The 27414-nt window shown below is 59.3% G+C and overlaps 2 protein-coding genes across 3 annotated transcripts; one reads left to right on the top strand and one right to left on the bottom strand.

Moving 5' to 3' along the window:
• CHRNA2 (cholinergic receptor nicotinic alpha 2 subunit) lies at positions 1-5771 on the top strand. Its single transcript, XM_074154118.1, has 6 exons — positions 1-64; positions 1530-1684; positions 2709-2753; positions 2973-3082; positions 3427-4525; positions 5646-5771. Exons 1-6 carry the CDS (start codon positions 1-3, stop codon positions 5769-5771), a joined length of 1599 nt encoding a protein of 532 aa, XP_074010219.1.
• A 2779-nt stretch (positions 5772-8550) lies between these two features.
• Positions 8551-23950, bottom strand: PTK2B (protein tyrosine kinase 2 beta). Of its 2 annotated transcripts, XM_074153100.1 has the most exons (30): positions 23711-23950; positions 23340-23518; positions 23126-23213; positions 21995-22074; positions 21747-21809; positions 21111-21165; positions 20170-20310; positions 18454-18528; positions 18242-18343; positions 17728-17845; positions 17498-17537; positions 17357-17403; positions 17001-17054; positions 16447-16544; positions 16264-16348; positions 15600-15700; positions 15382-15497; positions 14674-14774; positions 14447-14536; positions 13737-13941; positions 13163-13268; positions 12974-13039; positions 12178-12303; positions 11258-11404; positions 10532-10567; positions 10209-10236; positions 9762-9808; positions 9373-9516; positions 8856-8936; positions 8551-8766 (listed from the first exon to the last, which is right to left on the bottom strand). In XM_074153100.1, exons 1-30 carry the CDS (start codon positions 23915-23917, stop codon positions 8551-8553), a joined length of 3042 nt encoding a protein of 1013 aa, XP_074009201.1. In that variant the 5' UTR covers positions 23918-23950. The 2 variants fall into 2 exon arrangements, with proteins under 2 accessions (XP_074009201.1, XP_074009202.1); XM_074153101.1 differs by lacking the exon at positions 12178-12303 and having other exon boundaries at positions 23711-23818.
• Positions 23951-27414: the final 3464 nt, after the last annotated feature.

The raw sequence follows: 27414 nt of genomic DNA, 5'->3' as shown, positions 1-27414 counted from the left end.
ATGGGGTGGCTCTCCCATGGCATCGTCCCCCTCATCGCCTGGTGCTTCGTCACCTTCCAGACGGGTAAGGGTGGGAAGTAAATTTGGGGAGAGGGGAGGGAAAGCCAAGGGGGCCGTGGCGCATGCACGTTGGAAAACCAGTTCTCTCCCAGTTTACCTCCTGCAGTCTCCCAGTATCCCCAGTCTCCTCACTGGCATGGTGTCCTCCACCACGCACCGTGCTAGGACAGGCTTCATGTCCACCCAAGCGTTTGGGTGGTGTTAAGCTGCTCTGAGTCATGCCCCCCCCCAGGGGATGCACCTCTGGGACCCCAGGTCCATCCTCCGCAAGCTAGAAATTTTGGAGGGATGGAAAAAACCCCTGGATTTTACTTCCACCCCCCATGAATGCAAGACCACCCACAAACTGGGCATCTTGTTTTTTCACTCGGGACCAGCCCTCCCCAATGCCTCTAAGACCCTCGATGCTGCTCAGCACGTCATCCCTGGCCAAAGTAGAAGAACTGAGGCCCCTTACTGGGCTTTCCTGCCCAGTGGGGAGAGCTTGCGGGGGCACAGGGCACGCTACGGGGCCATACACCCATCCTTCTTCAGGGCAGAGCCACCCGTACAAGGTTTCTTTTGGTTGCACTTCGCTGTGCAAAGCCCTTCCTTCCCTCCATCCCTCCCTCCCTCGGCCTCCTTTGACTTGCTGGTGGAAATTTATGGGGCTCTGCAGTCAGCAAGGACGGCTGAGCGATGCACCGCAAGCTGATGGCACTGAAGACCGATGCCAACGATTTCTAGGCAGAGCAAAGAGCCTTGTGCTCATCATCCCAGCCTGGTGAGGGATCATCTATGGGCAGGGCTGCAGCGATCCCAAGGACTGTGCCAGGCTCCACCTTGCAAAGCTGGACCAGTTAGTACCAGTAAGAGCAGCTGGAGGAGACTGGGAGAGGGATCACAGACACCCAAGGGTGGGATTTTCTCAGCCAGCGTTGCGTGGTTGACCTTGCACCGTTCTTCGCTCCCCGGAGAATGGCCTTGAGGGGGCTCATTTCCGTCTCCACATCCCAGGGTGGGATTCACCATCCCTGTCTGCTGCAGCAGAGATGGGGCTTGCCCAGAATCATGGAATCACAGAATGGTTTGGGTGGGAAGGGACCTTAAAGCCTACCCAGTGCCACCCCCTGCCCTGGGCAGAGACACCTCCCACCACACCAGGTTGCTCCAAGCCCCCTCCAACCTGGCCTTGAACCCCTCCAGGGATGGGGCAGCCACAGCTTCTCTGGGCAACCTGGGCCAGGCTCTCACCACCCTCACAGCAAAGAACTTCTTCCCCACATCTCATCTCCATCTCCCCTCTTTCAGTTTAAAACCATTACTCCTCATCTTATGGCTCCCCTCCCTGATCAAGGGTCCCTCCCCAGCTTTCCTGGAGCCCCTTTAGGGGCTGGAAGGGTCATTCCCTTCCAGTGGGGTGCAGAGGGTGGAAAGGGGGGTATCATCGAGCTCTCCCCCATCCCATCCCCATCCCTGTCTCCCCACAGCCTCTTGCCTGCCGGACCAGCGCGGAAGCCATGCTGAGGAGCGTCTCTTCAAACACCTCTTCACCGGCTACAACCGCTGGTCACGGCCAGTGCCCAACACCTCCGACGTGGTCATCGTGAGGTTCGGGCTCTCCATTGCGCAGCTCATCGACGTGGTGCGTAGCCCACCAGCAGGGACCCCAGTCCTGCACGGTGTTTGTCTTTTCACCAGTTGGTCCTACTGGTCTGCCACAGCAGGGCGTGGGGACACTGGTGTGAGGTTGGGTTTGGGCAGTAGCAACCTCCTGGCCATCTCCAGCGGGTGACAATCGACTCGCTCTGTCTCCCCCAGACCTCCAATGAGCAGAGGGATCTCCATCCCTCCTCTCCACCCCAAACCCTCCCTTCCCCTGACAGCAGGAGAACATCAGGGAAAACTGCAGCTCTCCATCCCTGCCATGTCCTTACCCACCATCTACCCACCCTGGGGCACCTCTGGGTTTGTCTCTCCATCCATCCCTCCCTCATTCCTTCCATGTGCACCCATCTGTCCACACATCAACTTGTCTGCCTATCCATCTCTTCACCCATCCACCTATCTACCTGTCCATCTATCCACTCATCTACCTATCCATCTGTCAACCTGTCCACCTATCCATCTATCCATCCTTCCATCCACCGACCCACGGGAGCGTACATTTGTCCATCCATCAGAGAAGCTGGGCTGTACGCTGCGATAATGCTGTTTCCTGCTGCCATCTAGTGAGCAGATACCTCGGGGAAATATAGTCTCATAGAATCGTCTTGGCTGGAAGACCTAAGAAGACCTTTAAGGTTGGAAGACCGTTAAGATCATCAAGTCCAACCATTAATCCAACACTGCCCAAACCCAACACTGACCCATGTCCCTCAGCACCACGTCTGCCCGGCTTTTAAATCCCTCCAGGGATGGTGACTCCACCACTGGTCTGGGCAGCCTCTTCCAAGGCTTGACAACCTTTTCAGTGAAGAAATTTTCCCAAATATCCATCCTAAACCCCCCCTGGACTCGTACTGGTACCAGTTACTCCCAGGAGCTGACCCCCAGAGGCGGAAGGCAGAAAGTGAAAGCAGTAATTTGGGGGGCTAATGCATTGATGGGGCAAACGCTTGGGCTCTCCCTGCCCTTCTCCTCTCATCTCTCCCTCTTTCCCACCACAGGATGAGAAGAACCAAATGATGACCACGAACGTCTGGCTGAAGCAGGTAGGACCCTGTTCCTGCTCTGGGGCAAAGGCAGGAGCATATCAAGGAGGGCACAGCATTTGGGGGAGAAAGCCGCTGCTCAGGGGTCTTGGTGTCACCTCCATGGTGCTGTTCCTCAGAGAGATGCTGCCAGAGGAGGAGGAGGAAGGCAGCATTGGGCAGCCTGGTCCCACCAGACCAAAGGTCACCTGATGCCCTCCCCTCTGTGCCTCCCTCCAGGAGTGGAGTGACTACAAGCTGCGCTGGGACCCGGCCGAATTTGACAATGTCACCTCCATCCGGGTGCCCTCTGAGATGATCTGGATCCCTGACATCGTGCTCTACAACAAGTGAGTGGCGCTGCCAAGATCCCATCCCATCCCATGCCATGCCAGTAGCTCCCTGGCACTTCCAGCCCACCCCAGACCTCCTGCCCCCCATTCCACCCCACTGGTAAGGATGCAAATCAATCTACATCTCTCTCTCCCCATGTCCAGTGCTCCCACTCCCACCCATCTCCATGCTCTGGATGATGCCCAGGAGGGTGAACCCAGCACTGTGCATGGATGCATGATGGGACCACAGCCTCAAATCAAGGCTCATCCCAGCCCTGAGAGTGGGGGGGACCTCCTGACCTTGTTTCTTGGGGGAAAACCTTTATCTTCCTCTGACCTTCCACTCTCCACCCCTGCAGTGCCGACGGGGAGTTCGCTGTGACCCACATGACGAAGGCCCACCTCTTCTCCACCGGGACGGTGAAGTGGGTGCCACCCGCCATCTACAAGAGCTCCTGCAGTATTGATGTCACCTTCTTCCCCTTCGACCAGCAGAACTGCAAGATGAAGTTTGGCTCCTGGACCTATGACAAGGCCAAGATTGACCTGGAGAACATGGACCACCACGTGGACCTCAAGGATTACTGGGAGAGTGGTGAGTGGGCCATCATAAATGCCATCGGCACCTATAACTCCAAGAAGTATGATTGCTGCACTGAGATCTACCCTGACATCACCTTCTGCTTCATCATCCGTCGCCTCCCGCTCTTCTACACCATCAACCTCATCATACCCTGCCTCCTTATCTCCTGCCTGACTGTGCTGGTCTTCTACCTGCCCTCTGACTGCGGGGAGAAGATCACCCTCTGCATCTCCGTCCTGCTTTCCCTCACTGTCTTCCTGCTGCTCATCACGGAAATCATCCCCTCCACCTCGCTGGTCATCCCTCTCATTGGTGAGTACCTCCTCTTCACCATGATCTTCGTCACGCTCTCCATCATCATCACCGTCTTCGTCCTCAACGTTCACCACCGCTCCCCCAGCACCCACACGATGCCTCGCTGGGTCCGTAGCTTCTTCCTGGACTTCATCCCTCGCTGGCTCTTCATGAAGAGACCCCCGGCACTGCCTCCCCCCGAGGGGACCGCAGGGCAGTACGACCTCCCGGGGACAAGGCTCAGCACCTCTCGGTGCTGGCTGGAGACCGACGTGGATGACAAGTGGGAGGAGGAAGAGGAGGAAGAGGAGGAGGAGGAAGAGGAGGAGGAAGAAGAGGAGAAGACATACTCCGGCCGCATGTCCCAGGCGGGCTCCCGTGACCAGGGTGCCCAGTGCCGCTATGGCTGCGGGCGCCAAGCTGGGAAGGCATCTGCGGGCTCAGCCCCCCGGGTGCCCCCCAAGGAGGAGGAGGAGGCAGGATCGGACCGGGGGCTGACACTGTCCCCCAGCATCCTGAAGGCCCTGGAAGGGGTGCAGTACATCGCGGACCACCTGCGAGCTGAGGATGCTGACTTCTCGGTGAGTGGATGCCCCCAAGGGCTGGGGGGTGTCGGGATTCCAACACTTGTATGTCCATGTGGGGGTCCCTTCTGGGACCCCCAGTTGAATCCCTGGCTGCTGAGGACCCACTTCGAATTCTGTGTCCAGTTTTGGGTCCCTCACGACAAGAAAGACATTGAGGAGAGGCTGGGGGTGTTCAGCCTGGAGAAAAGGAGGCTGAGGGGAGACCTTCTCACTCTCTACAACTCCCTGAAAGGAGGGGGTAGCCAGGGGGGGTCAGTCTCTTCTCCCAATGAACAGGCCATGGGACAAGAGGAAATGTCCTTAAGTTGCACCAGGGGAGGTTTAGGATGGAGATTGGGAACAATTTCTTCATGGAAAGGGTTGTGAAGCCTTGGAAGAGGCTGCCCAGGGCAGTGGTGGAGTCCCCATCCCTGGAGGTATTAAAAGCTGGGCAGACGTGGTGCTGAGGGACGTGGGTCAGTGGTGGTTTGGGCAGTGTTAGGTCAATGGTTGGACTTGATGATCTGAAAGTCAACCTAGACCTAGACAATTCTATGATTCTGTGACCCAAAGCCAGAGAGATCAACAATCACCTCCTGGGAGATGCCTGGTCCGAAGGGTCAGTTGAGGGTTACTCCAGCTCCCGTCCCTGCTGGCTGCAGGGATGTTGGAAGATGTTCAAGACCAGGCTGGATGGGGCTTTGAGCAACCTGGTCTGGTGGGAGGCGTCCAGGCACAGGCAGGAGTGGAACTGGATGATCTTTAAGGTCCATTCCAACCCAAACGATTCTGTGATTCTAAGTCCCTCTCCTGCCCGCACTGTCCTGTCCTGGGAGAGCAACGATGGCCCAGCCTGCCCTGCTGGGACCCAGCTCAGATGCTGCACCCCTACTTTTATCCAGGTGGTTTCAGAAAACCCTGGGTGGGATTAGCTCTGCCCCAAGCAGTCTCCCCAGAGAAGTCCATCCCCCAGCCCTGCTGCTCCAGGAATTTCCCAAGGCATGGGGTATCTCCTTACCTTAAGGCAAATGGTGGATGTAGAGGAAACCCCAGGTGGTCTCCTAACCCCAAGGGGTCCTCACAAATGGGGTGCTGCATCCTCTGCCCGTGTTCACAGCCCCTTTCTGCTCCACAGGTGAAGGAGGACTGGAAGTACGTGGCCATGGTGATCGACCGCATCTTCCTCTGGATGTTCATCATCGTCTGCTTGCTGGGCACCGTGGGGCTCTTCCTCCCGCCCTACCTGGCTGGGATGATCTAGGGGCCGGGCCAGGTTGCGGTGGGGACAGCAGGAGATGCACGGTCCCTTCTCCTGGGAGGAGACCTCCCCTGTCCCTGGGAGGACACGGGTGCAACCATGGAAGACCCTTGGATGGGAAAGGCAGGGTGAAGGAAGGGCTGTGCTAAGGGATGGCCTGGGGATGGTGGGGGTGGGTGGTGGGCACAGCCATCCTGGCACCAGGAAAGGCATGGAACAGGTTCTCCATCACTCGAGCACAGGCTGGAAGCATCTAGGAGAGGCATCTGCCTCCTCAAGCTGCTGCAAGTTCTACCCAAAACCCAAGAGCTGCATCTGGTTGTGACTCCCAACGTGCTGACCAAGAAGAGGGGACATCCCAGCTGCTTTAGGACACATCCTGACCTCCGGGTGCTCAGGACCACAGGCTAGCGAAGTCATGCATGACATGGGGCAGGCAATAAGGCTTTGGGTGGTCCATGCAGAAGGGGTACAGCCATGGGAGGAGAGAGAGAGGTCCCTGCTCAGCTGCACGGCTTGGGGGGTCTTTGCTCTGCAAAGCCTACCCCAGGAGCAGACCCCCTGTAACCTGCCGGCACCAGCAGTTGCTTTCACACCATCCCACACCGGAGCTTGGGGTGCCAGGGAGGTGGGAATGGCTGACCCAGAAACCAGGGTGGCTTGGAAGGGACAACCCACCTAGACATGGCCAGAGAGAGCCCACAGACCCCGGGAGCTCAGGGAGCGCTGAGGCTGGTGGACCCCACTGATGGCGGGGGGGGGAACAAATCCTCCTCTCCATCCCACGGCAGATCCCAAACTGATGATTGCTACAATCTAGTTTTTAATTTCTAGCTTCCAGAACATCTCTCTTTTTCCATGCCCTGAGAGACACCAGATTTCTCCTGCAAGGTTTTCTTCTCCAGGACCTCGACCCATGGTGGTGCTGGATGCAGTCTGAGGGGGGTTTCAGAAAATACATCATGCTTTCAGGAGTGAAATGGGCTGGAATAAATGGTGCCACGGAGGGACGTGCCCGTCCCGAGGGTGTTGTAGCCTTTGGTTGGCTCAACCTGGACACACGGGGCTGAGAAACGCGATGTGGGAGGGAATGGGTGCCCAGGCGTGGATGGATGGATGGATGGATGGATGGATGGATGGATGAGTGTGGGGGTACACGTGTGTGTAACCCCCAAACCCGCTACCCATGGGCTTCAGGGCTGGAGAGAGCTCTCCTCTGAGGATAACTTCGGGCTTGGCTGGGGCTGCGTCACCCTGGGGTGTTGGAGGGGTAGATGGGAGGGGATGCCCAGCACCCCGGGCACTGCCAGCCCATGGCACAGCTTCAGGAGACCTCGCCGCCATGGGCCAGAGGGGAAACTTGCTCCCCTTCCCACAGTAATCCCTCCATCCCCCTCTTACCAGCTGCAGCCAGCACCCACCACCCCTCTTTGGGTGATAAGGCCACCAGAGCAATCCCCGCAATGTGGCACTAGAACCCCCCAAACACCCTTCTTTTGTGGGGGACCCCATCTTCATGGCTGTGCTACCCTATGTGAACCACCTCCCAGCAGCCTCCACCACGGCTGGGGGTTTGGAACAAGATGGTCTTTAAGGTCTCTTCCAACCCAAACCGTTTTACGATTCCTGATGCCTTTCCAGAAGCAAAGGTCTGCAGATACTTTCTTGGGGTGGGAGCAGGGGGAGTCCAGGACACTCGTATGGATTGTGGGCTTAAACGGGAGGGAAATGGGGTTCCAGGGAGGCTGCAGATCCACCAGACCCAGGATCACCCCAGAAGGTCCCCTGTGGATGCCGCCACCAGGATGGTGCTTCCCCAAGCCAGTGAGATACCTCAGCTCTGAGCAGGATAACCTCCTTCTGAGAAGCTGGTGGTGACCAGGGGAGGTGTCCCCAGGGTAGGGGAAGGGGGTGACAGGCAATCACAGGCACGGCAGGACTTTTGTGCATGATTTATCTCAGCCGGAATGAACAGCGCTGTGGGAAGATGCTGGGGAAAAGCCCGAACCGTTACGGTTTCCAACTGGAAAGCACAAACCGAACAGAGACTTGGTTTTGCCGTTGTTGCTTACACAGAGCAGCTGCGAGGAAACTCAGCTGGAGGAGGCACCGTTCTCCTGGTTTGTGTCACCGAAGGCTGCGGACACCGAGGTCCCATCCCTCCCCCCCGTGCTCTGCAGGCTTGGAACTGGTCAGACTCCGGCCACGGGCGCCGGAACCAGCTCCACCGCGACGCCTGGAACCACCTCCCATCGTTAAATAAACTCTTCTATACAATGTACAAGGAAACGCAAACAGTCCCTCTGGCCACCGCTCCCATGGCTCCTGGGGACCACCCCTGGGATGCCAGCTGCCCCGGCCACCGTGTCCCCCGGCGGCGAGGAGCGGGGTCCAGGTCCCCATCGCGACACGCCGCCCGCGGCCGTCTGTCCTCGGAGGGGCCAAGGGACGGACACACGGACCTGGGGGCAGCCGGGGAAGCCGCCGAGCCAGAGGGACCTTCAGCTGCCCTCGGAGACGGCCAGGTCCCCTCCCCAGCCCTTTCCAGGGACGAGTCACCAGATGCCTCCCTTCTTCAGAAGACCAACGAGACGACGCTAAAGACATGAGCGGCTGCAGGAGGAGGGGGGACAGGGAGGGCAGGACGGCGAGGCCACAGGAGACACACAAAAGCCAGCTCCTCCGCAACGCTCTCCTCCCATCTCCGCTGACCAGAGCGCGGGGGGTCCATCTCCTCCTCTCCTTCCCCACCCCTTCTCCTTCCCTCTCTCCACCCCTGCCTTCACTCCAAGCACAGCTTCACCAGGTTGGCCTGGACCTTGGCTTGGTCCACGGCATCCAGGAGGTTCTTGGCATCCACGGCCAGGGTGTGGGAGGCCGTCAGCATCTGCCGCTTGCACTCCTCGCTCAGTGAGGTGACAGCGTTCTGCTGCGCCAGGCGCATCTTGTTGATGAGGTCGGCCAAGTCCTTGTTGAGCAGCTTCTGGGTCCCCTCGATCTGACCGTGACAGGCAGGGGGTTACAGACAGGGGTGCCACCAGCACCCGACCCCATGCAAGACCCTTCTCCTTCCTCCCCTGGTCCTACCTCGGTGCGGGAGGCGGCGGGCAGGACGGGCAGGATCTCATCGACGCTGCCGATCAGCTTCCGCAGGGAAAGGCCCACGTTCTGCGGGGAGGGCAGCAGGGTTAGGATGGCTCCAGGCACGGGCACAGGGACGTGGGACATGGGAATAGTCTGTGTCACTGAGTCAAGGATCCCATTCGGGAGAGGGGCATGGTGGGACACTCTCCCATTGTTGACCAAGGACCCAATGGAGGAGCAGGGAGTGCTGGAAATAATCCCTGCATTGACCCAAAGACCCAACAGAGGAGCAGGGAGTGCTGGAAACTCTCTCACCATTGACCCAAGGACCCAATGGAGGAGTAGGGCATGTTGGAAACTCTCCCATCATTGACCCAAGGATCCAAAGGAGGAGGTGGGAATGTTGGAAATGCTCCCTCCTATGTGTGTGAGACCTTCTTGAGAAGGATGCTTGGTGGGTGTCACTCGGCAGACTCATTCCCCACTCCCTCCCCCATTGTCTTCTCCCTGCTGTCCCTACCTTCACCACGAGGATGTACCCCTCTGGGGGTAGGAGGGTGATCTCGTTCTTCAGCTGCAGCACGGCTCGCACCAGGTCCATGACGTTGCTGTACACAGTGTCATCTGTGCGGTCCAGGTTGGCGGTGGGGGCTGGTTGGATGGACTGTTGAGGAACAGGGACATGTTGGGATCAGATCGACCAAAGGGGCAAGTAGGGAAAGACCAACAGCTACGAGGAGGCCTGGCCAGACCCATCCACCTCCCACCTGCAACCCCGATGCTGCTGGGTTCGTCTGACCCCTTTGGGCCTGGGAGAGACAGAAAATGCCCATCCTGCAGATGCAGAGGGATGATGGTGGTGGAAGAGGAGAACTGGGACCATGGTGGCCCCATCCAGGGAGGTCTTACCTGTGCCCCAAGTCTTGGAGGCTTCTGGGGGGGCCCTGTGAACTCCGCTATGCCGTCAGTAAGGGAAAGAAGGAGAGTCACTCTGGCTGTCCCCCTGGACACATGGACACGTTGCAAAACCCCAGGGACCCGTGCCACGTCCCTCACCACCCTGGAGAAGCATGTCTTACTGTGGCTGGACACCCTCACCCACCCCAGCTGAGCCACCTCCCCACAGGGTCAGACCCCCTTGGGCCCCCATAAACCAGGCAGACTCCTGCCTTGGGCAGGCAAAGCTGCTCCCCACGATCTGGGAATTCTTTCATGGACAATCCCAAAGCTGGGGGAGATATGGCCCCATGGCTCCTGGCAGCGCAGTGCAGGGCTCCCTGCTTGCAGCCCCAAAGTGGGTGCTGCTGGGTGGGGGTCACGGGCAGCCCCGCACCCCAGGCAGCTCTGGGCACTCACTGTAATCCGTCTCCTTCTCTGGGAGCAGCTGTGGAGGGAAGAAAGAGCAAATGAGAGGCACAAAGTCCCATCTGGAGGCAACGAAGAGGGAGGAGACATCACCATCCCCTCCCGGGGTTCTGGTGGGGAGCTCCAGACCACCAATATTTCACCCCTTTAACATTTTCAGATTAATTTTCCCAATGTGAGGGGCACGTATATAAGTATTTATCACCCATCCATGCCAAAGCAAATCCAAATACCCCCAGGAGAAGGAACCCCCTCCTCCCTCCCGCACCCCAAATACATCCTGACCCGGTCTCTCTGGGGCCAGCACCACTCACCGGAGGAGGGTTGTTGTTCATAAACACCGTCGGGTCCTGCAAAGGGGGAGAAGCTTTGTGAGAAACATGGAAAAAAGGAAAAAGAAAGGGGAAAAAAAGGCGTTTTCCTGTTTTCTGGAAGGCTCATGAAACACATCACAGGAACGTATCTCTGCAGGGGCCAGGAATGTGGGAGGGGAAGGGGCTTCATGCCCATGGTTGGTCCCATCTCCATCCCGTCCCATCTCTATCCCATCCCTTCTATCTGCTCCCTGCCTGCTCCTGGGGTACCAGAACCCTCAAACTGCTGCTCCAAAAAAAAAAAGAAGTTTAATTTAAGCAGTTGTTTGCAGCCACTTGTGGGGGCGACGGGAGCTGGGCTTTGCTTCACCAGCTGCGTGAATCCGTCAAATAAAAAGATTTTCTGTCTCCTCCCAAGCCTGTCTCACCACAAGCTGATGGATTAGTCACACATTCCCTCTCTCCAGCCCTTATTTCAAAAACATTATAAAAGCTCATTAAGACGCGACTGCAAGTATTTAAAGTTTTGCCCAAGTTTCCAAATATTCATTTTGAAATGAAGCAGCTCCGTGAGATTCTTACGGGTGTGGGAAATAAAAGGTTTGGCTGCTGGAGGAACTGTTCCTCCAAGGAAAACCGGGTTTTCCAGCCAGGAAGAGCAACCTCAATGGCTGCTGTGGCTGTTCCACCACCTTCATGAGGGTGCAAGGACTGGAGGCCACTCACCAGGGACTTCTCCTCCTGCCGCAGCCACTGGTAGTCCTCCACCATCTGCTTCTGCTGCTTGTCCAGGACCTGCCGCATCTTGAGCCTCTCCATCTCCCAGAGCTTCTGTGCCTCCTCCCTGCTGCTGGGACGGAGGAAATCTTCCTCCTGGTGTGCAGAGATGGTGGTGACCAGGGGGCTGAGGACTCAGAGCCCCCCCCTGATTTCGGCACGGGACCCAGAGCCCCACTCCGGGCATGCAAGCCATGCACCAGACCCCAACACCCATGAACCCCCAAACTGAATTTGGGGAGCACTTGGGTTTCCAGCAGGGAGAGGAAGCCAGCAGGTGGTCCTACATCTCCCACCACTGCATCCCAGCACCTTCCATGGGCAGCATGCATGGGTCACCATGGGAAGAAGCTCAGTGTGCCCATGGTGTGGCCACAATTGGTACCGTGGTTGTGCTGGCACACTGGCAGAGCATCACAACATGCATCCCACCACCCAGCTCTGATTTTGAGGCTGGAATAACCAATCCCAGGCTCCAAACCACCACTGGCATCTCAGGTGACAACGTCAAGAGTGGTGAACGGACCCAAAGCCCTGAGGAGCGGCAGCCACCCGTTTTTGGTGATGTGCACCAACATATCTTCAGCAGGATATGTGTGCAAACATGCACAGCGGGTGGCTGGAGACACCCTGGAGCCCTTCACTGGCTCGATCCCTCCAAACAGCATCCACGGGGTGACAGGATTTGACCCTCCTGCAGCTGGGTTGGGAGCAACATTGAGCTGGAAGCAGCGGAGACGGCAGCGCAGAGCGGAGCGTGGCGCAGCGAGAGCATCCCTCCCACCAAGCCCTCGCCTCGGATGAGGCCACCGGGGACCGGGATGTCCTCTGGATGCCGCGGGATGGGGAAAAAAAAATCCCTCTCTTACCCTCATGCTGTGGCGCTTGAAGACGTTGTGGCGGTTGAGCGGCGGGGTGTGCAGGGAGTTGGCCGGAGACTGGTACTCGATGGGGTTGGTGAGGGTGGGCGAGCTGGCACACAGACCCTCCGGCACCTGCGGGTGGGCGGGGGTGGGGGGGGGGGGACAAGCAGCAGGGCGGCGAGGGCACAAAACAAGGCCACGGGGGTGTTAGTGCGGACAGACGGATGGACAGACGGAGCAGACAACACGGGGGAGAGCGGCTTTTGCACCCCGAGCAGCCTCACACCCATCCATGCAGCAGGATGGGGACCTTCCTCCCCTGCTCGGCTCTTCCTCGCCCCAAGCACAAGGTTGAGACCTCCCACGCTGCTGCTGAAGCCGTTGCCCAGCCCCCAAAAGAGCACCCAAAATTGTTGCTCTTGAGGGTTTCACCCTGACGCTGCGGGGACCAGCACAGCTCCTTGCAGATGGGTTGACCTGTTCTCCTGCTGGGCAGCCAAACTCAGCCCAGGTCACACCAAACCTCCTCTCCTCCCAGCCAGGCATGAAAACTGCCCTTCCCTGGGGCAAAAGCCTCTCTACCAGCTCCCAGGGATGGACCAAAGATGGGGTGGGCAGGGCTGAGCCCCTGAGAGGTGCAGTGTCCTGCTGGCAAGGCGGCTGGAGACACTCAGACGTGGCATGGGCCACCTCAGAGCCCCAAAAGCCACAAGCCTCCGAGGATTTGAGCTCCAGGCAGGGTTTTCCAGCATCAACCCCTTTGCTCATGTGCCTGCGGGATGCTCCAGCCGTGCATCCTTACCTGGAACTGCAGCTTGGGAGCCAGGAGGTTGTTCTGGGGTGGTGGCTTGTACCTGGGTCTGCTGGGCTACAGAGAGCGGAGGAGAGAGAAACACACGGTGGGTGCAAGATCAGGGGGGTCCCACTTCTGCAGCACCCACCAACACATCAAGGTAGGGTCATGAATCTGCCTTCACTGCCTTCTCCTCACCTTCGGAGGTGGCTCCTGGAAGGATGGTTCCATGATTTTGGGAGGCCGGTGGCGGTTGTTCCTCTCCTGCTCCTTGGCGAGCTCCTTCTCCATCAGGTAAATGTCACTGCAGGGGGAGATGGAGGGTGACAGACCCAGGAGGGAGTGCTGGCACATCTCCCATAGCCCAGAGCGTGGGGATGCTTGAGCTGGATGGGCCACGGAAAACATGAGGGAACAAGGAGGGATGGGAAGAGTGAAGGGAAAGGACTGGGAGGACTTTGCTTGGTCATGGCCAACCGCACCAGCATCGCCATGGATGGTCCCAGTGCGATGTGGGGTCAGGACTCTCCTGCAAGACCCCTCCTCAGGAAGCAAAGCATCTCCATTTCAGCCCAGGCACCACCACCACCACCCTGGGGGCAGGTGGGCTTGAATGGTCTCAAACGGTCCTAGGAGCTTGGACTTGGCCAGAAAACTCCAGACCCAAAATCTCATGCACCTTCATTTTTCTCCTTCACGCAACTTGTCCACTCCTCCATCAAACCATGGACCACCCCACCCCATCATCGATCCCCCCACCCTCCCTGCTCACCTCAAGCTGCAAACCAAGTCCTTGAACTTGGGCCTTTCGCTGGGGTCATAGTCCCAGCAGCGCGTCATGAGGGTGTAGAGGACGGGGGGGCAGAGGTCGGGCTTGGGCAGGCGGTCCCCCCTCTCCAGCACCCCGATCACGTCCTTGTTCTCCAGCCAGAAGAAGGGCTGCTTGCCATAGCTCAGGATCTCCCACATGCACACAGCTGTGGGAGAAACATGAGGAACCTCAACTGATGCTACAGCTGAGGGGCCAGCCCCACGCTCGGGCTTTTGGGGACCTGGTGACATTGCTACTCTTTGCGGCGTGACACCAGGTCACTTGGCTGCTCGGCCTTTCTGGTCTCTGGGTGAAAAATGAGCTGAGGAAAGAGCTGGCTGCTCTCCCGAGGAGCTGCAAGGAGCCCACCTCCTGGTCACTGCTGGCCCCCATAGACCTGTTAGGGCCAGACAGATGGACAGAGGTCATGGGGATGGGTGGACAGGCAGGAGGATGGATATTTGGAGGGGGAAGAGTTTAACTTAGCCCCTCCAACTATCTTGACTTCACTGGAGGAGGAAGCATCTAATGATGGTTGAATTGGAGGAAGCTCTGCCCCGGGAGCCCTTTCCTCAAGGGCAAGGCTGGGATAACTCACTGCCCCAGAGCAGGATTTGTCCCTATGCATCCAGACAATGCCACGGGAGGTGGATCCCCGTCCCACCACGCACCGAACATCCAGACGTCGCTGGCTGTCGTGAAGCGACGGAAGTTGATGGACTCGGGTGACATCCACTTGATGGGGAGACGGGTGACAGAGGCTGGAGGGAGAGACAGACGGTGGCCGTGCTCAGTGCAGGAGGGATGGAGCAGCCCCAGGGCAGGGCAGTGAGGTCTCACCACGATCTCTGCCCTCCCAGGGTTGGAGAGAGCCCCAACTCCATCACGCAGCCCTTACCTTTATAGTACTCCTCATCCTCGATGTACCTGGAGAGCCCAAAGTCCCCCAGCTTCACGCACTCTGGGGAGGCCACCAGGATGTTCCTCACAGCAATATCCCTGCAAGCAGAGAGACTCTTGGCTGGGGAGAAGGGATGGGGAAGGAGAGCTCACACCCAGCAAGGAGAAAGATCCTTGGCTGGGGGGAAGGGATGGGGAAGGGATGGGGAAGGGATGGGGAAGGGATGGGGAAGGGATGGGGAAGGGATGGGGAAGGGATGGGGAAGGGATGGGGAAGGGATGGAGAAGGGATGGAGAAGGGATGGAGAAGGGATGGAGAAGGGATGGAGAAGGGATGGAGAAGGGATGGAGAAGGGATGGAGAAGGGATGGAGAAGGGATGGAGAAGGGATGGAGAAGGGATGGAGAAGGGATGGAGAAGGGATGGAGAAGGGATGGAGAAGGGATGGAGAAGGGATGGAGAAGGGATGGAGAAGGGGAGCTCACACCCAGCAAGGAGAGAGCGCCTTGGCTGTGGAGAGGGGATGGAGGAGGGATGGAGGAGGAGTGCTCACACCAGCTCACCAGGCTGCAAAAAGTGTCTGCAGCAAAGGATGCTTCCAGCCTCTGCCCGCTGCTACTCCCCACCCGCCTGTCCCCCCCGCGGTCCCTGCTGTCCCCTGCCTCTCCCACCATCCTCCCTGGCTCCTTTTCCCTCCCTGTCCTACCTGTGCACGCAGTTGATGGCCTCCAGGTAGGCCAGGGCTTTGCTGATCTGCAGCGCGTAGAGGATGAGGGTGGGCACGGTGAGACAGTGCTTGTTCTGCTCCAGGTACTGCCCCAGCTGCAAGGGGACAAGCCGGGGCGGGGGGGGTCAGGGACCGAGCAGGGGGCAGGAAGAATGGCAGGGGGATGGGACGGGCTCCGCTGGTGGGACCCCACTCACCTCTCCATAGGGATAGAGCTCCATGATGATCCAAGTGGGCTCCTCTTCGGCGATGCCGATGAGCTTCACAATGTGGGGGTGGTCCAGCTTCTTCATCAGCACTGTGGGGAGACCACGTCCACGTCAGACACCCTGAAATGGGGAGGGGGTCCCCTCTCCAGGAGGCCAAACCTGGGGTGTAGGGGCAGGTCTCTGCCACGGAGCCGCAGACAGAGCAGAAGGAATCACCACCGACAGCCAAGTGAGTCCCCAAAGGGGTTGGGGCTCCCAATTTCTAGCTCCCCAGGGATCTTCATGCAGGTGGTGCCCGTCTACTCTCACACAAGGATTTAGAAGCCTTTATTGTCCCCCCAGTAGCCATCCCTCCCATAAACCAGGTGTTTTGGAGAAGAGCCGTGTCACAGGGGCAAGGCCACGTGTCACCTCCCTCCTCCTGCCCTGTCCTGTACTGAAACAGCTATTTGTCCCCAAGCAGGGACCAGAAGATGCCAGGGCAGGGTTCCACCATCCTGCCTCTAACATCCTCACTATTGCAGTCCTGCAGGCACTGCCAGGTGTCCCCCCCCCCCCCCCCATATCTGTCCTCTGCCCCACTCTGTGAGCCCCAGGGGGGGACTCTGAGCTCTGTCCCCCCCTCAAAATGCAGCAGGACCTCCTGACATACCTGCCTCGCTCAGGAACTTATCCTTGTTCTCCGGGCTGCAGTCCTTCTTGCAGGTCTTCACCGCCACGTTGACCCGCTCCCCTTTCTGCAAGGAGAAGGAGGGGTGGGGGGGTGCTTTGCCCCGTTCCCCACCCTGGGCCAGGGAGGAGGCAGGAAGGGCAGGGAGAAGGCAGGGACGCTCACTGGGGTGGTGTAGATCCCCTCGTAGACCTCTCCGAAGAAGCCTTCTCCCAGGATCCTGCCCAAGGTGACGTCCTCCCGGGAGATGCCGTAGTGCTGGACTTTAGGGACAAGGGGAGCAGGGCAGAGGTGACAGTGCCAGCCGGGAGGAAGCTGCCCGTACCCCTGCCCACCCGCGGGAAGAGCCCGCCCATGCTAAGCAGGAGATGTTGGCCATCCCTGGGTACCCCGCTTCTCAAGGACCCACAGCTGCCCCATGGCATGTGGGGTGATCCCAGATCCTTCAGTCCCTCTGGGCCATCCCTGGGTACCAACCCTCTCCATCACCCCCCTTCTCAAGGACCCACAGTTCCTGCCCCATGGCATATGGGGTGATCCCAGCTCCTTCAGCCCCTCCGGGGGTGGGGGGGTTAAGGTGAGCAGTAAGGCTGCTCCCAGCTTTGGGAGCATGGGGTGGGGAATTGGGGGAGTCAGGAGAAGGTAGGAGAGCTTGGTTGGAGGTGGGGGGGGGGCTGGAAGGTGAGCAAGAGGGCACCCAAAGTGGGGCTGGCACCTACCTCCAGACCTCGGCCTTGAAGACTCATCGGGGATTTCAGCATAAATATCGGAGTCTAGGGCAAGAAGGAGGTTGCAGGCAGGGGTTCAAGAGCTCTAGGTGGGGAGGTTTCTTCCAGCAGCCCCATGGGGCTCCGGCCACCCAACCCTGAGTAGCCCTGTGGCCATCAGGAGTGTGCAAGATGCCAGCCTGGCCCTCCCTTGGGAGCTCGGCTTCATCTCGACCCCCAGGACACCTCTGGGGGTGTCCAGCTCAACCAACCCCCCAAATCCCCGTGTCCTGGTGTCCCACAACCCCATCTGTCCCCCGTCCCTCGCCAGGCTGGTGGGAAGCAGGGAGAAGAACCCCAAAACTCACCCACGCTCACGCTGTCGGACAGCGTGGACTGCCTCTCCTCCAGGTGCCTGTGGGGTGGGAGGAGGTGGGGGTCAGGGAGAGGGGTTGGGGGGGTGCAGGATGGGGGTTCCCAATCCCTCTCCGGGACCGGGAGCTACTCACGGGGCCGGGATCTGGGGCAGGCTGATCCTCTTCTCCCGCTCTGTGGAGAGGACAGCAGACAGGTCATTTCCCAGCCAACCCCCACACACGTGCGCTGAGTTTGGTGGGTCTCAGCTGGGGGTCACTCCAAAGCCACGTGGTGATGCTGTGGCCACGGAGAGAGCAGAGAAGGGCTCTGGGGGAACCCTGCTGGGGTCGGTGCGCCCCCCCCCCCCCCCCCGGGTGCTCACCTCTCCTGGGGAAGACAATGAGGGAGGTTTCCAGGTCCCCTTGCAGCCGGCAGTAGCCATCGATGAGGTCGGCCATGTTCTCTGCCTCGGCCAGGGAAGCTGTCTTGATGGCCAGGGACTGGGGGAGACAGCAGGGACAGGGGGACGGGTGAGCCCAGAGCCGGAGGGGGGGCTTGCTGGAATTGGGGGGGGGGGTCTCCCCCATTCCTCTCCACCTCGGGATAGCTCAGTGACCACCTCCCTGCTTTCAGCAGATCCCAGTTTCTCCAGCATTTTCCTTCCCAGCATCCCAGGACACCCCTGCCAACATGCCCAGCTCCAAACCTTTCGGGGGGGGGACACCCTCGGGACAGTCTGGAGCTGCTCTACTTTGGGGGACAATCTCACCTCGGCTGGGGCTGGAGGCAGGAGCTCTCCCGGTGGAAATGGAGCCATCCATAGGGATGTGATGCCACCCCATGGCATCCCCCATCCCACCCACACCCCCCAGCACCCGGGGAACGCCCCCCCTCACCTGGGGTGTGCCGCTGAGCCCCAGCTGCAGCACAGCCCGTCCCTCCTCCACGCTGGAGCACTTGATGGATTTGATGTGCTTGAATTCGGCCAAGCAGGTGGGCTGGGGAGAGAGGCAGAGCCCCGGCGTCGACTTTAATCACTAATTCAAGAGCAGACACCCCCCCCAAATCCCCACCCAGCCCCCAACTTTCCCCCCTACGCCCCCCATACCTTGGCCTCCTTGCTCGTCATCTGCCGGATGCCCTTGGGTCCGATGACCAGGTCCACCGTGATGTTCCACCCTTGCTGAGGGGCAGCAGAAGGAGGATGCAAATTTGAGGGGTGGGGGAATGTACCCCCAGAGCCAAGTTCCACCCCCCCTCAAGCTGCTACGATGTGGGGGATACCCTGGGAAAAAAATCACTGTCCCGGAACGACCTGGAGAGAGGGCGGTTTGGAGAGCGGGTGGTGGATGATAAAGGCAAGGAGCCCAGCGTGGGGGTTTTTCCTGGCCCCAAAGGGGGGCCCAGAGCTCCTGGTTTGCCGCCTTCTCACCCCAAAGGGGTTCAGCAAACTTCAGGCACCAGCTCGCACCCACTGGGCTCGGACCCCTGAGTGTGGAAGGTCCCCCAGAGCCCCCCGCTGCACCCCCAGCCCCTCTCAGCAAGCAGCATCCTCCAAAAAGGCTCCCCCAGGGGCTTCCCCTGTTGTGGGGAGGGGAGAGATGCTCAGCTCTTCCTTGGAAATCACAGCGAGTGATTTCCAAGCCTTGGGAACTCCCCACGGGGTGTCCCCCGAGCTCAGCGTGGCCGAGTCCCCCTCTGAGCCCGGGGGACATGGCAGGGAGCGAACCGCAGCGGGGTGGCTTTGTCCACGCTGCCACCCGCCAGCATCCCCGTCTGCACTGCCCAAACGGTGATGGGAGATGCTCTGGGTGGCAGCTCGCTGCCCCGCCATGCAGGCCTAATTAACAGCTTAAGAGTGTCCCACCTGAGCCCATCCCATCCCCATCCTATTCCACTTCATTCCATTCCGATCCCATCTCATTGCACCCATCCCATCTTCATCCCATCTCATCCCGTCCCACCTTATTCCATTCCCATCCTCATCCTACTTCACCTCATTCCATCCCATCCCATTCCATCCCCATCCTATCCCATCCCAGCACATCCTATCTCCATCCCCATTCCACCTGATTCCATCCCATCCCCATCTCATGCCATCCCTATTCCCATCCCATCCCCATTCCATCTCCATCCCATCTACATTCCCATCCCCCCTCATTCTATCTCATCCCCATCTCATCCCACCTCATTCCATCTTCATTCCATCTCCATCCTCATGCTATCCCACTTCATTCCATCTCATCCCTTCCCATCCCACCTCCTTCCATTCCATCCCATCCCCAACCCCATCTCATCCCATCCCACCTCATTCCATCCCATCCCACCTCATTCCATCTTCATTCCATCTCCATCCTCATGCTATCCCACTTCATTCCATCTCATCCCTTCCCATCCCACCTCCTTCCATTCCATCCCAACCCCATCTCATCACATCTCACCTCATTCCATCCCATCCCACCTCATTCCGTCTTCATTCCATCTCCATCCTCATGCTATCCCACTTCATTCCATCTCATCCCTTCCCATCCCACCTCCTTCCATTCCATCCCATCCCCAGCCCCATCTCATCACATCCCACCTCATTCCATCTTCATTCCATCTCCATCCTCATGCTATCCCACTTCATTCCATCTCATCCCTTCCCATCCCACCTCCTTCCATTCCATCCCATCCCATCCCCAACCCCATCTCATCACATCCTACCTCATTCCATCCCATCCCATCTCATTCCACCTTATCACATTCCATCCCCATCCCATCCCATCTCACCCCCCATCTCCATTCCATCCCCATCCCACCCCACCCCACGGCGGGCCCTCACGATGAGCTCGCAGCGGTAGCTCTCCTGGTCGATGTTGGCGAAGGTGGCGAGGGTGTGGAGGAACTTGAGGATGCACTCCTCCTCCCGCAGCAGCGCGTACTGCTGGAACGTCTGCTGGATCATCTTCCGGAACTGCTTGGGCTGCGGGCACAGCGGCTGCTAGCCACGCTGGCCACCTGCCGGCCACGCAGCGGGGACACGGAGGGGGAACAGAGCCGCACCGGGACGGACACACGGACGTGGACACGCACACGGACACACACACGCATGCACTCACCTGCAAATATGGATATGCACATGAAGCTGCGTGCACACCCCTGTATGATCACACATGGGGGCAGATGTGCAGGCACACGTGTGTGCAAACCAACACGTGCACACATGGGCATGTGTGTGCATACATGCGCACATGCATGTGTATGCAGATGCATCATGTGTGAGCAGATGTGCCCGCATGCAGCCATAAGCATAAACATACATTCACACATATGTACATGCCTTCACACGCATGAGAAGACATGTCTACATGTACAAATCCACCCGACACACACAGGAGCACACACGTCCCCATGTGTGAATACACACGCAGAGGCAGACACACCTTCACGAGTGTGTAAAGCTCCACGAGGGTGGGCAGACATGCATGTACACGTGTGTTCAAGCCCACACATGCACAATGAAGCACACACCGAGCCCCATATGTGCGTGTATGCACACGTGTACACACGTGTGTGTGCACAGATACACCTTCACATGTGTGAGCACAACCGCACACGTGCACAAGTGTGGGCAGATGTGTGCACACATGTGCAAATCTACATGTGCGCTTCTCTGCACACACAGGAGCACCTACAGGCATGTCTGTGCACACTTACACACCTTGCACGTGTGCACCCAGCCCCACGTGCGTGCTCCCACACACAGCCCTGCGTGTCCCTCACCTTCAGGTTCTCCTGCATCTGGCTGGGGAAGAAGAGGTCCAGGCCCACCTCCTTCCTGGAGAGCAGAGACCCCCACCCATGTTAATGGCCCCACGGGGACTCCCACTCCCAGGGCCGTGGGAGGGGGGCTCCCTGGGGGAGCTGCAGGGTGCTGGGGGGGTGATGCGACAGGCAAAGTGGGTGCTGGGAGGAAAGGGGGTGCTCCTGGAGGAGAAGCCACCAACCCAGCACAGGGTGAAAGGTTCCCGTCTCCCTCTCCTTGCATCCTCCCCATGAGGATGAGGAGCTGAGGGAGGATAAGGAGCTGCAGGGAGGATGAGGGGGATATGGAGCTGGGGAGAGAAAAGGAGCTGCAGGAGGATAAGGGGGATGAAGGAGAATGAGGAGTTGCGGGAGGATGAGGAGCTGCAGGGGGACAAGGCAGGATGAGGGGGATGAAGAGTTGTGGGAGGATGAGGAGCTGCGTGGGGATGAGGGGGATAAGGAGCTGCGGAGAGAAGAGGAGCTGCAGGAGGATGAGGGAGGATGAAGGGGATGAGGAGTTGCAGGAGGATGAGGATGATGAGGAGCTGTGGGAGGATGAGGAAGGCCGTCTGCAGCACCCCAACCCCAGCGGGATGGGCTGTGCCCACTCACTCCAGGAACTCGAAGTTGGATTTCTTGTCCAGCGCGTTCTGAGGCATGTCTTTATAAAACCTCCTGCGAGAAGGGAGGGACATCAGGCAGCCCCCCTGCGCTCGCGTCCCCCCGCCACATCCCCCCACCACGGCAAAGAAAGAGTTGGAAACTCTCCTGAAACCCCCTCCCCGGCCCCAGCCCCCGCTCCCTGTCCTCCCCAGCCCTCCCTCTGCCCCAGACGGGCCGGGGCAGGCGGTGGCACGTACCTGAGCTCCAGGCAGCCCAGCTGCAGGGCCATGCCTTCGCTCACCTTGCTGGCGTAATTCTGCATGTACTCGCTCCGGAGCTGCCGGGGAGACGCAGGGGTCAGGAGGTGGAGGGGATGCAGGCAGGGGATGCTTGCAGGGAATGCAGGCAGGGATTCTGGCAGGGGATGCTCACGGGGGATGCAGGCAGAGGATGCTTTCTAGGGATTCTGGCAGGGGATGCTCACAGGGGATGCAGGCAGGGGATGCTTTCTAGGGATTCTGGCAGGGGATGCTCGTATGGAATGCTTGCAGGGATTCTTGGAAGGAATGCAGGCAGGGAATGCAGGCAGGGGATGCTCGTATGGGATGCTCACAGGGTTGCTCGAAGAAGCTCGCAGGGGATGCTCATACAGGACGCTCAGAGGAGACGCTTGCAGGGATTCTGGCAGGGGATGCTTGCTGGGATGTTGGCAGAGGATCCTGGGAGGGGGGTGCTTGCAGGGATGCTCACAGGGAATGCAGACAGGGATTCTAGCAGGGGATGCAGGCAGGGGATGTTTGCAGGGATTCTGGCAGGGGATGCAGGCCAGGGACGCTGACAGGGGGTGCTCATATGGGATGCTCGCAAGAGATGCTGGCAGGGGATGCTCATAGGGGGATGCTTGCTGGGATGCTCACAGGCAATACTGGCAGGGGATGCTTGCAAGGGATGCTGGCAGGGCTGCTCGAAGAAGCTCGCAGGGGATGCTGGCAGAAGATGCTTGCATGGGATTCTGGCAGGGAATGCTCATGGGGGATGCAGGCAGGGGATGCTTGCAAGGGATGCTCGCAGGGGGTTCTGGCAGGGGACGCTCACAGGGTCCACACTCTCCCACATCCCACGCTGGGATGCAGCAGGGGCAGGAGCGGGGTGAAGGGGTTGGGACCGGCTTCCCTAATGGAGCTGCACAGATCCAGCAGCGCGATGGGACCACAGGGGCTGGGGGTGTTCAGCAGCCCAGGGTGAAGGTAAATGGTCTTGGGGCTCCTGGGAACCATGTTTTCTTGGGCTGGGGAGGAGGAAACTCCCTCCTGGAGCTGAGGAGTGGGTGAGGGCGGCTGGAGAGCAGACCTGACTGGGGCTAGGAGACCCCCAGGGCCATCTCTGACCTGCTGGTAGAAGTAGAGCAAGGTGGTCCTGTCCTCTTTGAAGCGCTCTATGAAATCCTCCGGCAGATAGCGGATTTGGAGATCGTATCTGGCAAGAGGAGAGCCCGTTGATGAGAACCACGCTGGAGGAGCTTTCCCTCTAACGGGGCTCAGTGCTCCCTGCCCTGGGTGGGTTTTGGGGACGTGGAGAGGGACGGACACCATGGGGTCCTACCTCCACTCAGCCTCCAGGTGCAGGCACTCGTACTTCTCCTGCACTTCGCCCACCGTCAGGTCTGGGTGCAGCCAGTGGATCTCGTCTGACTTCACGTGCTTCAGGCGGAGCCCGTAGCACTCGGCCAACTTGATGTCGGGCCCAATGCGGCCGCTCACCAGGATGGACCTGATCACCTCCTGGGGTGGGAAGAAGCAGGGCTGAGATCTGAGCATCCCCAGCCAGGCTCCAGGTGAGCTTTAGGCAGCAGGAAAACGAGGAGAAAATGCAGCACAACCACAACAGAAATGCCCCTGGAGTGAGAACATATCCCCAGGCACAGCCACCAGCCCCACCTCCCCCCTGCCCCATCCACCCCATTGCCCACATACCCGGATCTCCGTCGTCACCGGGCACTTCACCAGCTTGAAGTTCTTGCCCATGTTGAAGCTGTTGCTGTAGAAGCAGACCTTGAGGATGCGCATCTCCTCCTTCTCCATCTCCAAGGTCCCCATGCCCAGGGTGGACTCCAGCGTCCCGGCCAGGCTGCGGGAGGAGCTGCTCCGTGGGCGACCCAGCGCCTCGGGGATGGCCGACATCCTCACCACGCCGGGGGTGCTAGGAGCTGAGCATCCCTTCCCTGCGGGACAGACATCGCGCTGGCACCGTGGGGACACTGAGGGGGCAGGGGGGGTGTCACCCTGCGGGGTGGAGGACAGGGTCAGGGGATGGTGTTAGGGGAGGTAGGGGTGGGATGGGGACAGCGGGGACACTCTGGGGTGGGTTGTGGAGGGAAGGGATGGAGATGGATGGAGACAGAGATGGGGAGAAAAAATAAGGAAAGAAAGAGCGGGACGGAGGGTGGCCTCCCTCCCACCGCAGCCCCCAGCTGTGCACAGCCACCGGGTACCACCAGGGCCCCAAGTCCAGCTCCTCTGAGCAGAGCCTTGTGTCCTTGTCACCTCCAGAGCCATGCCTCCATGTCCCAAGCATCTCCAGAGCAACACCTCTATGTCCCCATCACCTCCAGAGCAACATCTCTATGTCTCCATCACCTCCAGAGCAATAGCTTGGTGTCCTCATCACCTCCAGAACGTTTCCTCTGTGTTCTTGTCATCTCCAGAGCAATAGCTCTTGGTCCCCAAGACCTCCACAGCAATACTTCTGTGTCCTTGTCACCTCCAGAGCCATGCCTCCATGTCCCCACACAGCTTGGTGTCCTCATCACCTCCAGAATGATTTCTGTGTCCTTGACACCTCCAGAGCACCACCTCTGTGTCCTTGTACCCTCTAGAGCCATGCCTTTGTGTCCCTATCACCTCCAGAGCAATAGCTTGGTGTCCTCATCACATCCAGAGCACCACCTCTGTGTCCTTGTCACCTCCAGAGCAACACCTCAGTGTCCAAATCTCCCCCAGAGCACCACCTCTGTGTCCCTGTCACCTCCAAAGCAATTCCTCTGTGTCCCCAGCAATCACCAGTTCCTCGCCCCCCCGGGAAACCCGGGGTGAAGGATCGGGGCTGTGGCTTCCCATCACAGGTGCCTGTGACTGCAGCTGTGGTTCAAAAACATGACCTCTCAGCCCAGCCCAGCTGAATTTAGCAAGTAGCTTTGCAAAAAAAAAATCCCAAAAAAACCCGATAAAAAGCCAAATGGGGTGAGCAAACCTGGTTTCTTCTCACCCGGAAGGGTGACACTCAGTTATATCTGTTATATCGATCTGTTCTTTTATTTTTAGAGGGGATAAAACCCAGAAGCCAACACCAAAAATATCATTCGAGCCGGAGGGGAAGTGGCTTGAGCTTTCCCTTTGCTGAGAAAAAACTTTTAGGGCATATGTGGGACTCAGATTACCCGAATGGATCCAAAATTTTCCTCTTCCCGTGGCTGGGCAGGGCTGGCAGGGAAGAGGGTTTGTTCTGGGATGTTTTCTCCACCTCCCTGGATGTGCACCTGGGCTGAGGCCGCGCAAACTCAGCTCACACAACCCCCCAAGAGCGAAGGAGTTTCTCTCAGCCCGGCCACCAGCTTCTCACCCACCCCGTCCCCTCCCTACGGGTCCCTTCCTCACCTTGCCTGCCTTCACCCCATCACCTCGGGGCACCCATCCCTTCCCCAGCCCCTCCGCCCCTCCAGAAGCTCCCCCAGGAGCCACGGCAGGAGCTTTTCCCAGTTGCGGAGCCGGAGTGAGGCAGAGCAGAGCTGCCACGCAATTTGCCTGTTTGCAAACAGCTTCTCGGCTGTTTAATCAGTAACTCGAGGGCCGGGCTCTGCTGGGGCTCCAGCTCCCGAGCAGCCTAATGGGTGGAGTGCCACGGTATGGTGTTTGATTTCGCTCCCAAACAAGCGCAGTTTGGAGCAGCTCCTTGCAAACCTGAATTTGTCCCATGAATCTGGCTGTGCTGGGTGGGTTTTAGAATCCTAGGATCCCAGAATGGTTTGGGTGGGAAGGGACCTTAAAGCCCCCCCAGTGCCACCCCCTGCCCTGGGCAGGGACACCTCCCACCACACCAGGTTGCTCCAAGCCCCCTCCAACCTGGCCTTGAACCCCTCCAGGGATGGGGCAGCCACAGCTTCTCTGGGCAACCTGGGCCAGGCTCTCACCACCCTCACAGCAAAGAACTTCTTCCCCACATCTCAGCTCCATCTCCCCTCTGTCAGTGTCAAACCCTTCCCCCTCCTCCTAGGGCTCCCCTCCCTCATCCAGAGTCCCTCCCCAGCTTTCCTGGAGCCCCTTGAGGGACTGGAAGGGGCTCTAAGGTCTCCCCGGAGCCTTCTCTTCTCCAGGCTGAACCCCCCCAACTCTCTCAGCCCCCCCTCCCAGCAGAGGGGCTCCAGCCCTCCCAGCATCTCCGTGGCCTCCTCTGGCCCCGCTCCAACAGCTCCATGTCTCTCCTGTGCTGAGGTCCCAGAGCTGGAGGCAGCACTGGGGGGGTGTCTCCCCAGAGCGGAGCAGAGGGGCAGAATCCCCCCCTCTCCCTGCTGGCCACGCTGCTGGGGATGCAGCCCAGGGTGCGGGGGGCTTGCTGGGCTGCCAGCGCACAGTGCCAGCTCCTGTTGAGCTTCTCATCCACCAACACCCCCCAAGCACCACATGGGTTGGGGGGCTGCAGCCACCCCCTCATCACCCAACCTCTGCAAACCACGCGCCGATGGGGGAGATGGCAAGAAAAACCCGCAGGAACCCTTCCCGGGGTTGGCTGCCGAGGTTTTCTCTCCCCATTCCCCCTTTTTCCCTTCATCCCTGGGATTTGCACCATCATTTGCACCGGGCTCAGCGGCGGCTCGGCTGTAATTCCAGCCCCTGCGCGCTCAGGGGACGCCGTGTGCTGCCTCCCACCAGCTTCGGCTTTTTAAAGCAACTCGCCTGAGTCACCAAGGGCCTAAAAATACGCGCCGTGTCGCCTGGCACTTTGGGGTCCGTGTACAAAGGGGTTTGCTGGCAGCGCTGCAAGCCCAGACTTTTGTTTTCCAGGTTTCTCCAAGGGAACCAGGGAAGGGGGGGGGGGGGGGGGAAGAGCCCTCGCATCCCGGCGGCTGCAACGGAGCGTCGCTACGGCGAGGGCGGCGGGATACCGGGATGCCGACCTGGGAACCGAGCACGGCAGCATCGCGGAGGTGGGCATCCTCGCCTAGCCATGCCGATGGGTACCTGCACGTGAGCTCACACCCTGGCTTTGCTTTTTTTTTTTTTCCCCCCACTCTCCTTCGCAGCAGCGTCTCGGGCGCCGCAAAGGGAGGACCTCGCAGCAACCCACATCCTTTGCAGAGCACCCCTCCGGCTGCCTCGTAGCCGGGTCCCCGTCTCACGTAGGCTACCACGGCTGGCCAAAGCCATAGTGGGGATGCTCCGCATCCGAGCGACGCCAGCCCGCAGACCCCACGCTGTGCTGGACCGGTGCTTCCTGCTCAGCCAGGCTCAAAGAACAACGCGGGGTGGGGCAAAATCAGCCCCCCTCCTGTCCCGTCACCAGCTCGGCAGCAGGCGCGGAGATGCTCCTCTTCGGGTTTTGCTAAGAACCTCTCCCCCCAGAAATATCTAAAATAAAGCTCTCCTCCGCTGATTAGCTAAAAAAGCCAACCCTGCGTCCCCTG

Source organism: Numenius arquata, chromosome 9, assembly GCF_964106895.1.
Source record: "Numenius arquata chromosome 9, bNumArq3.hap1.1, whole genome shotgun sequence".
NCBI classification, from domain to species: Eukaryota; Metazoa; Chordata; class Aves; order Charadriiformes; family Scolopacidae; genus Numenius; species Numenius arquata.
The sequence above is the reverse complement of the archived record's forward strand: the minus strand, read 5'-3'. Positions and strand labels throughout refer to the sequence as shown.

What these genes read in the sequence shown, in the direction of transcription:
- CHRNA2 (XM_074154118.1), top strand. Translation starts at nt 1, where the DNA reads ATGGGGTGGCTCTCCCATGGCATCGTCCCCCTCATCGCCTGGTGCTTC. An exon ending in GACATCGTGCTCTACAACAA is followed by an intron (nt 3,083 to 3,426) that starts GTGAGTGGCGCT and finishes CCACCCCTGCAG; the next exon opens with TGCCGACGGGGAGTTCGCTG. An exon ending in CTGAGGATGCTGACTTCTCG is followed by an intron (nt 4,526 to 5,645) that starts GTGAGTGGATGC and finishes TCTGCTCCACAG; the next exon opens with GTGAAGGAGGACTGGAAGTA.
- PTK2B (XM_074153100.1), bottom strand. Translation starts at nt 23,917, where the DNA reads ATGTCGGCCATCCCCGAGGCGCTGGGTCGCCCACGGAGCAGCTCCTCC. An exon ending in CTGGGCTGCCTGGAGCTCAG is followed by an intron (nt 21,810 to 21,994) that starts GTACGTGCCACC and finishes CCCTTCTCGCAG; the next exon opens with GAGGTTTTATAAAGACATGC. An exon ending in TCCAACTTCGAGTTCCTGGA is followed by an intron (nt 21,166 to 21,746) that starts GTGAGTGGGCAC and finishes TCTGCTCTCCAG; the next exon opens with GAAGGAGGTGGGCCTGGACC.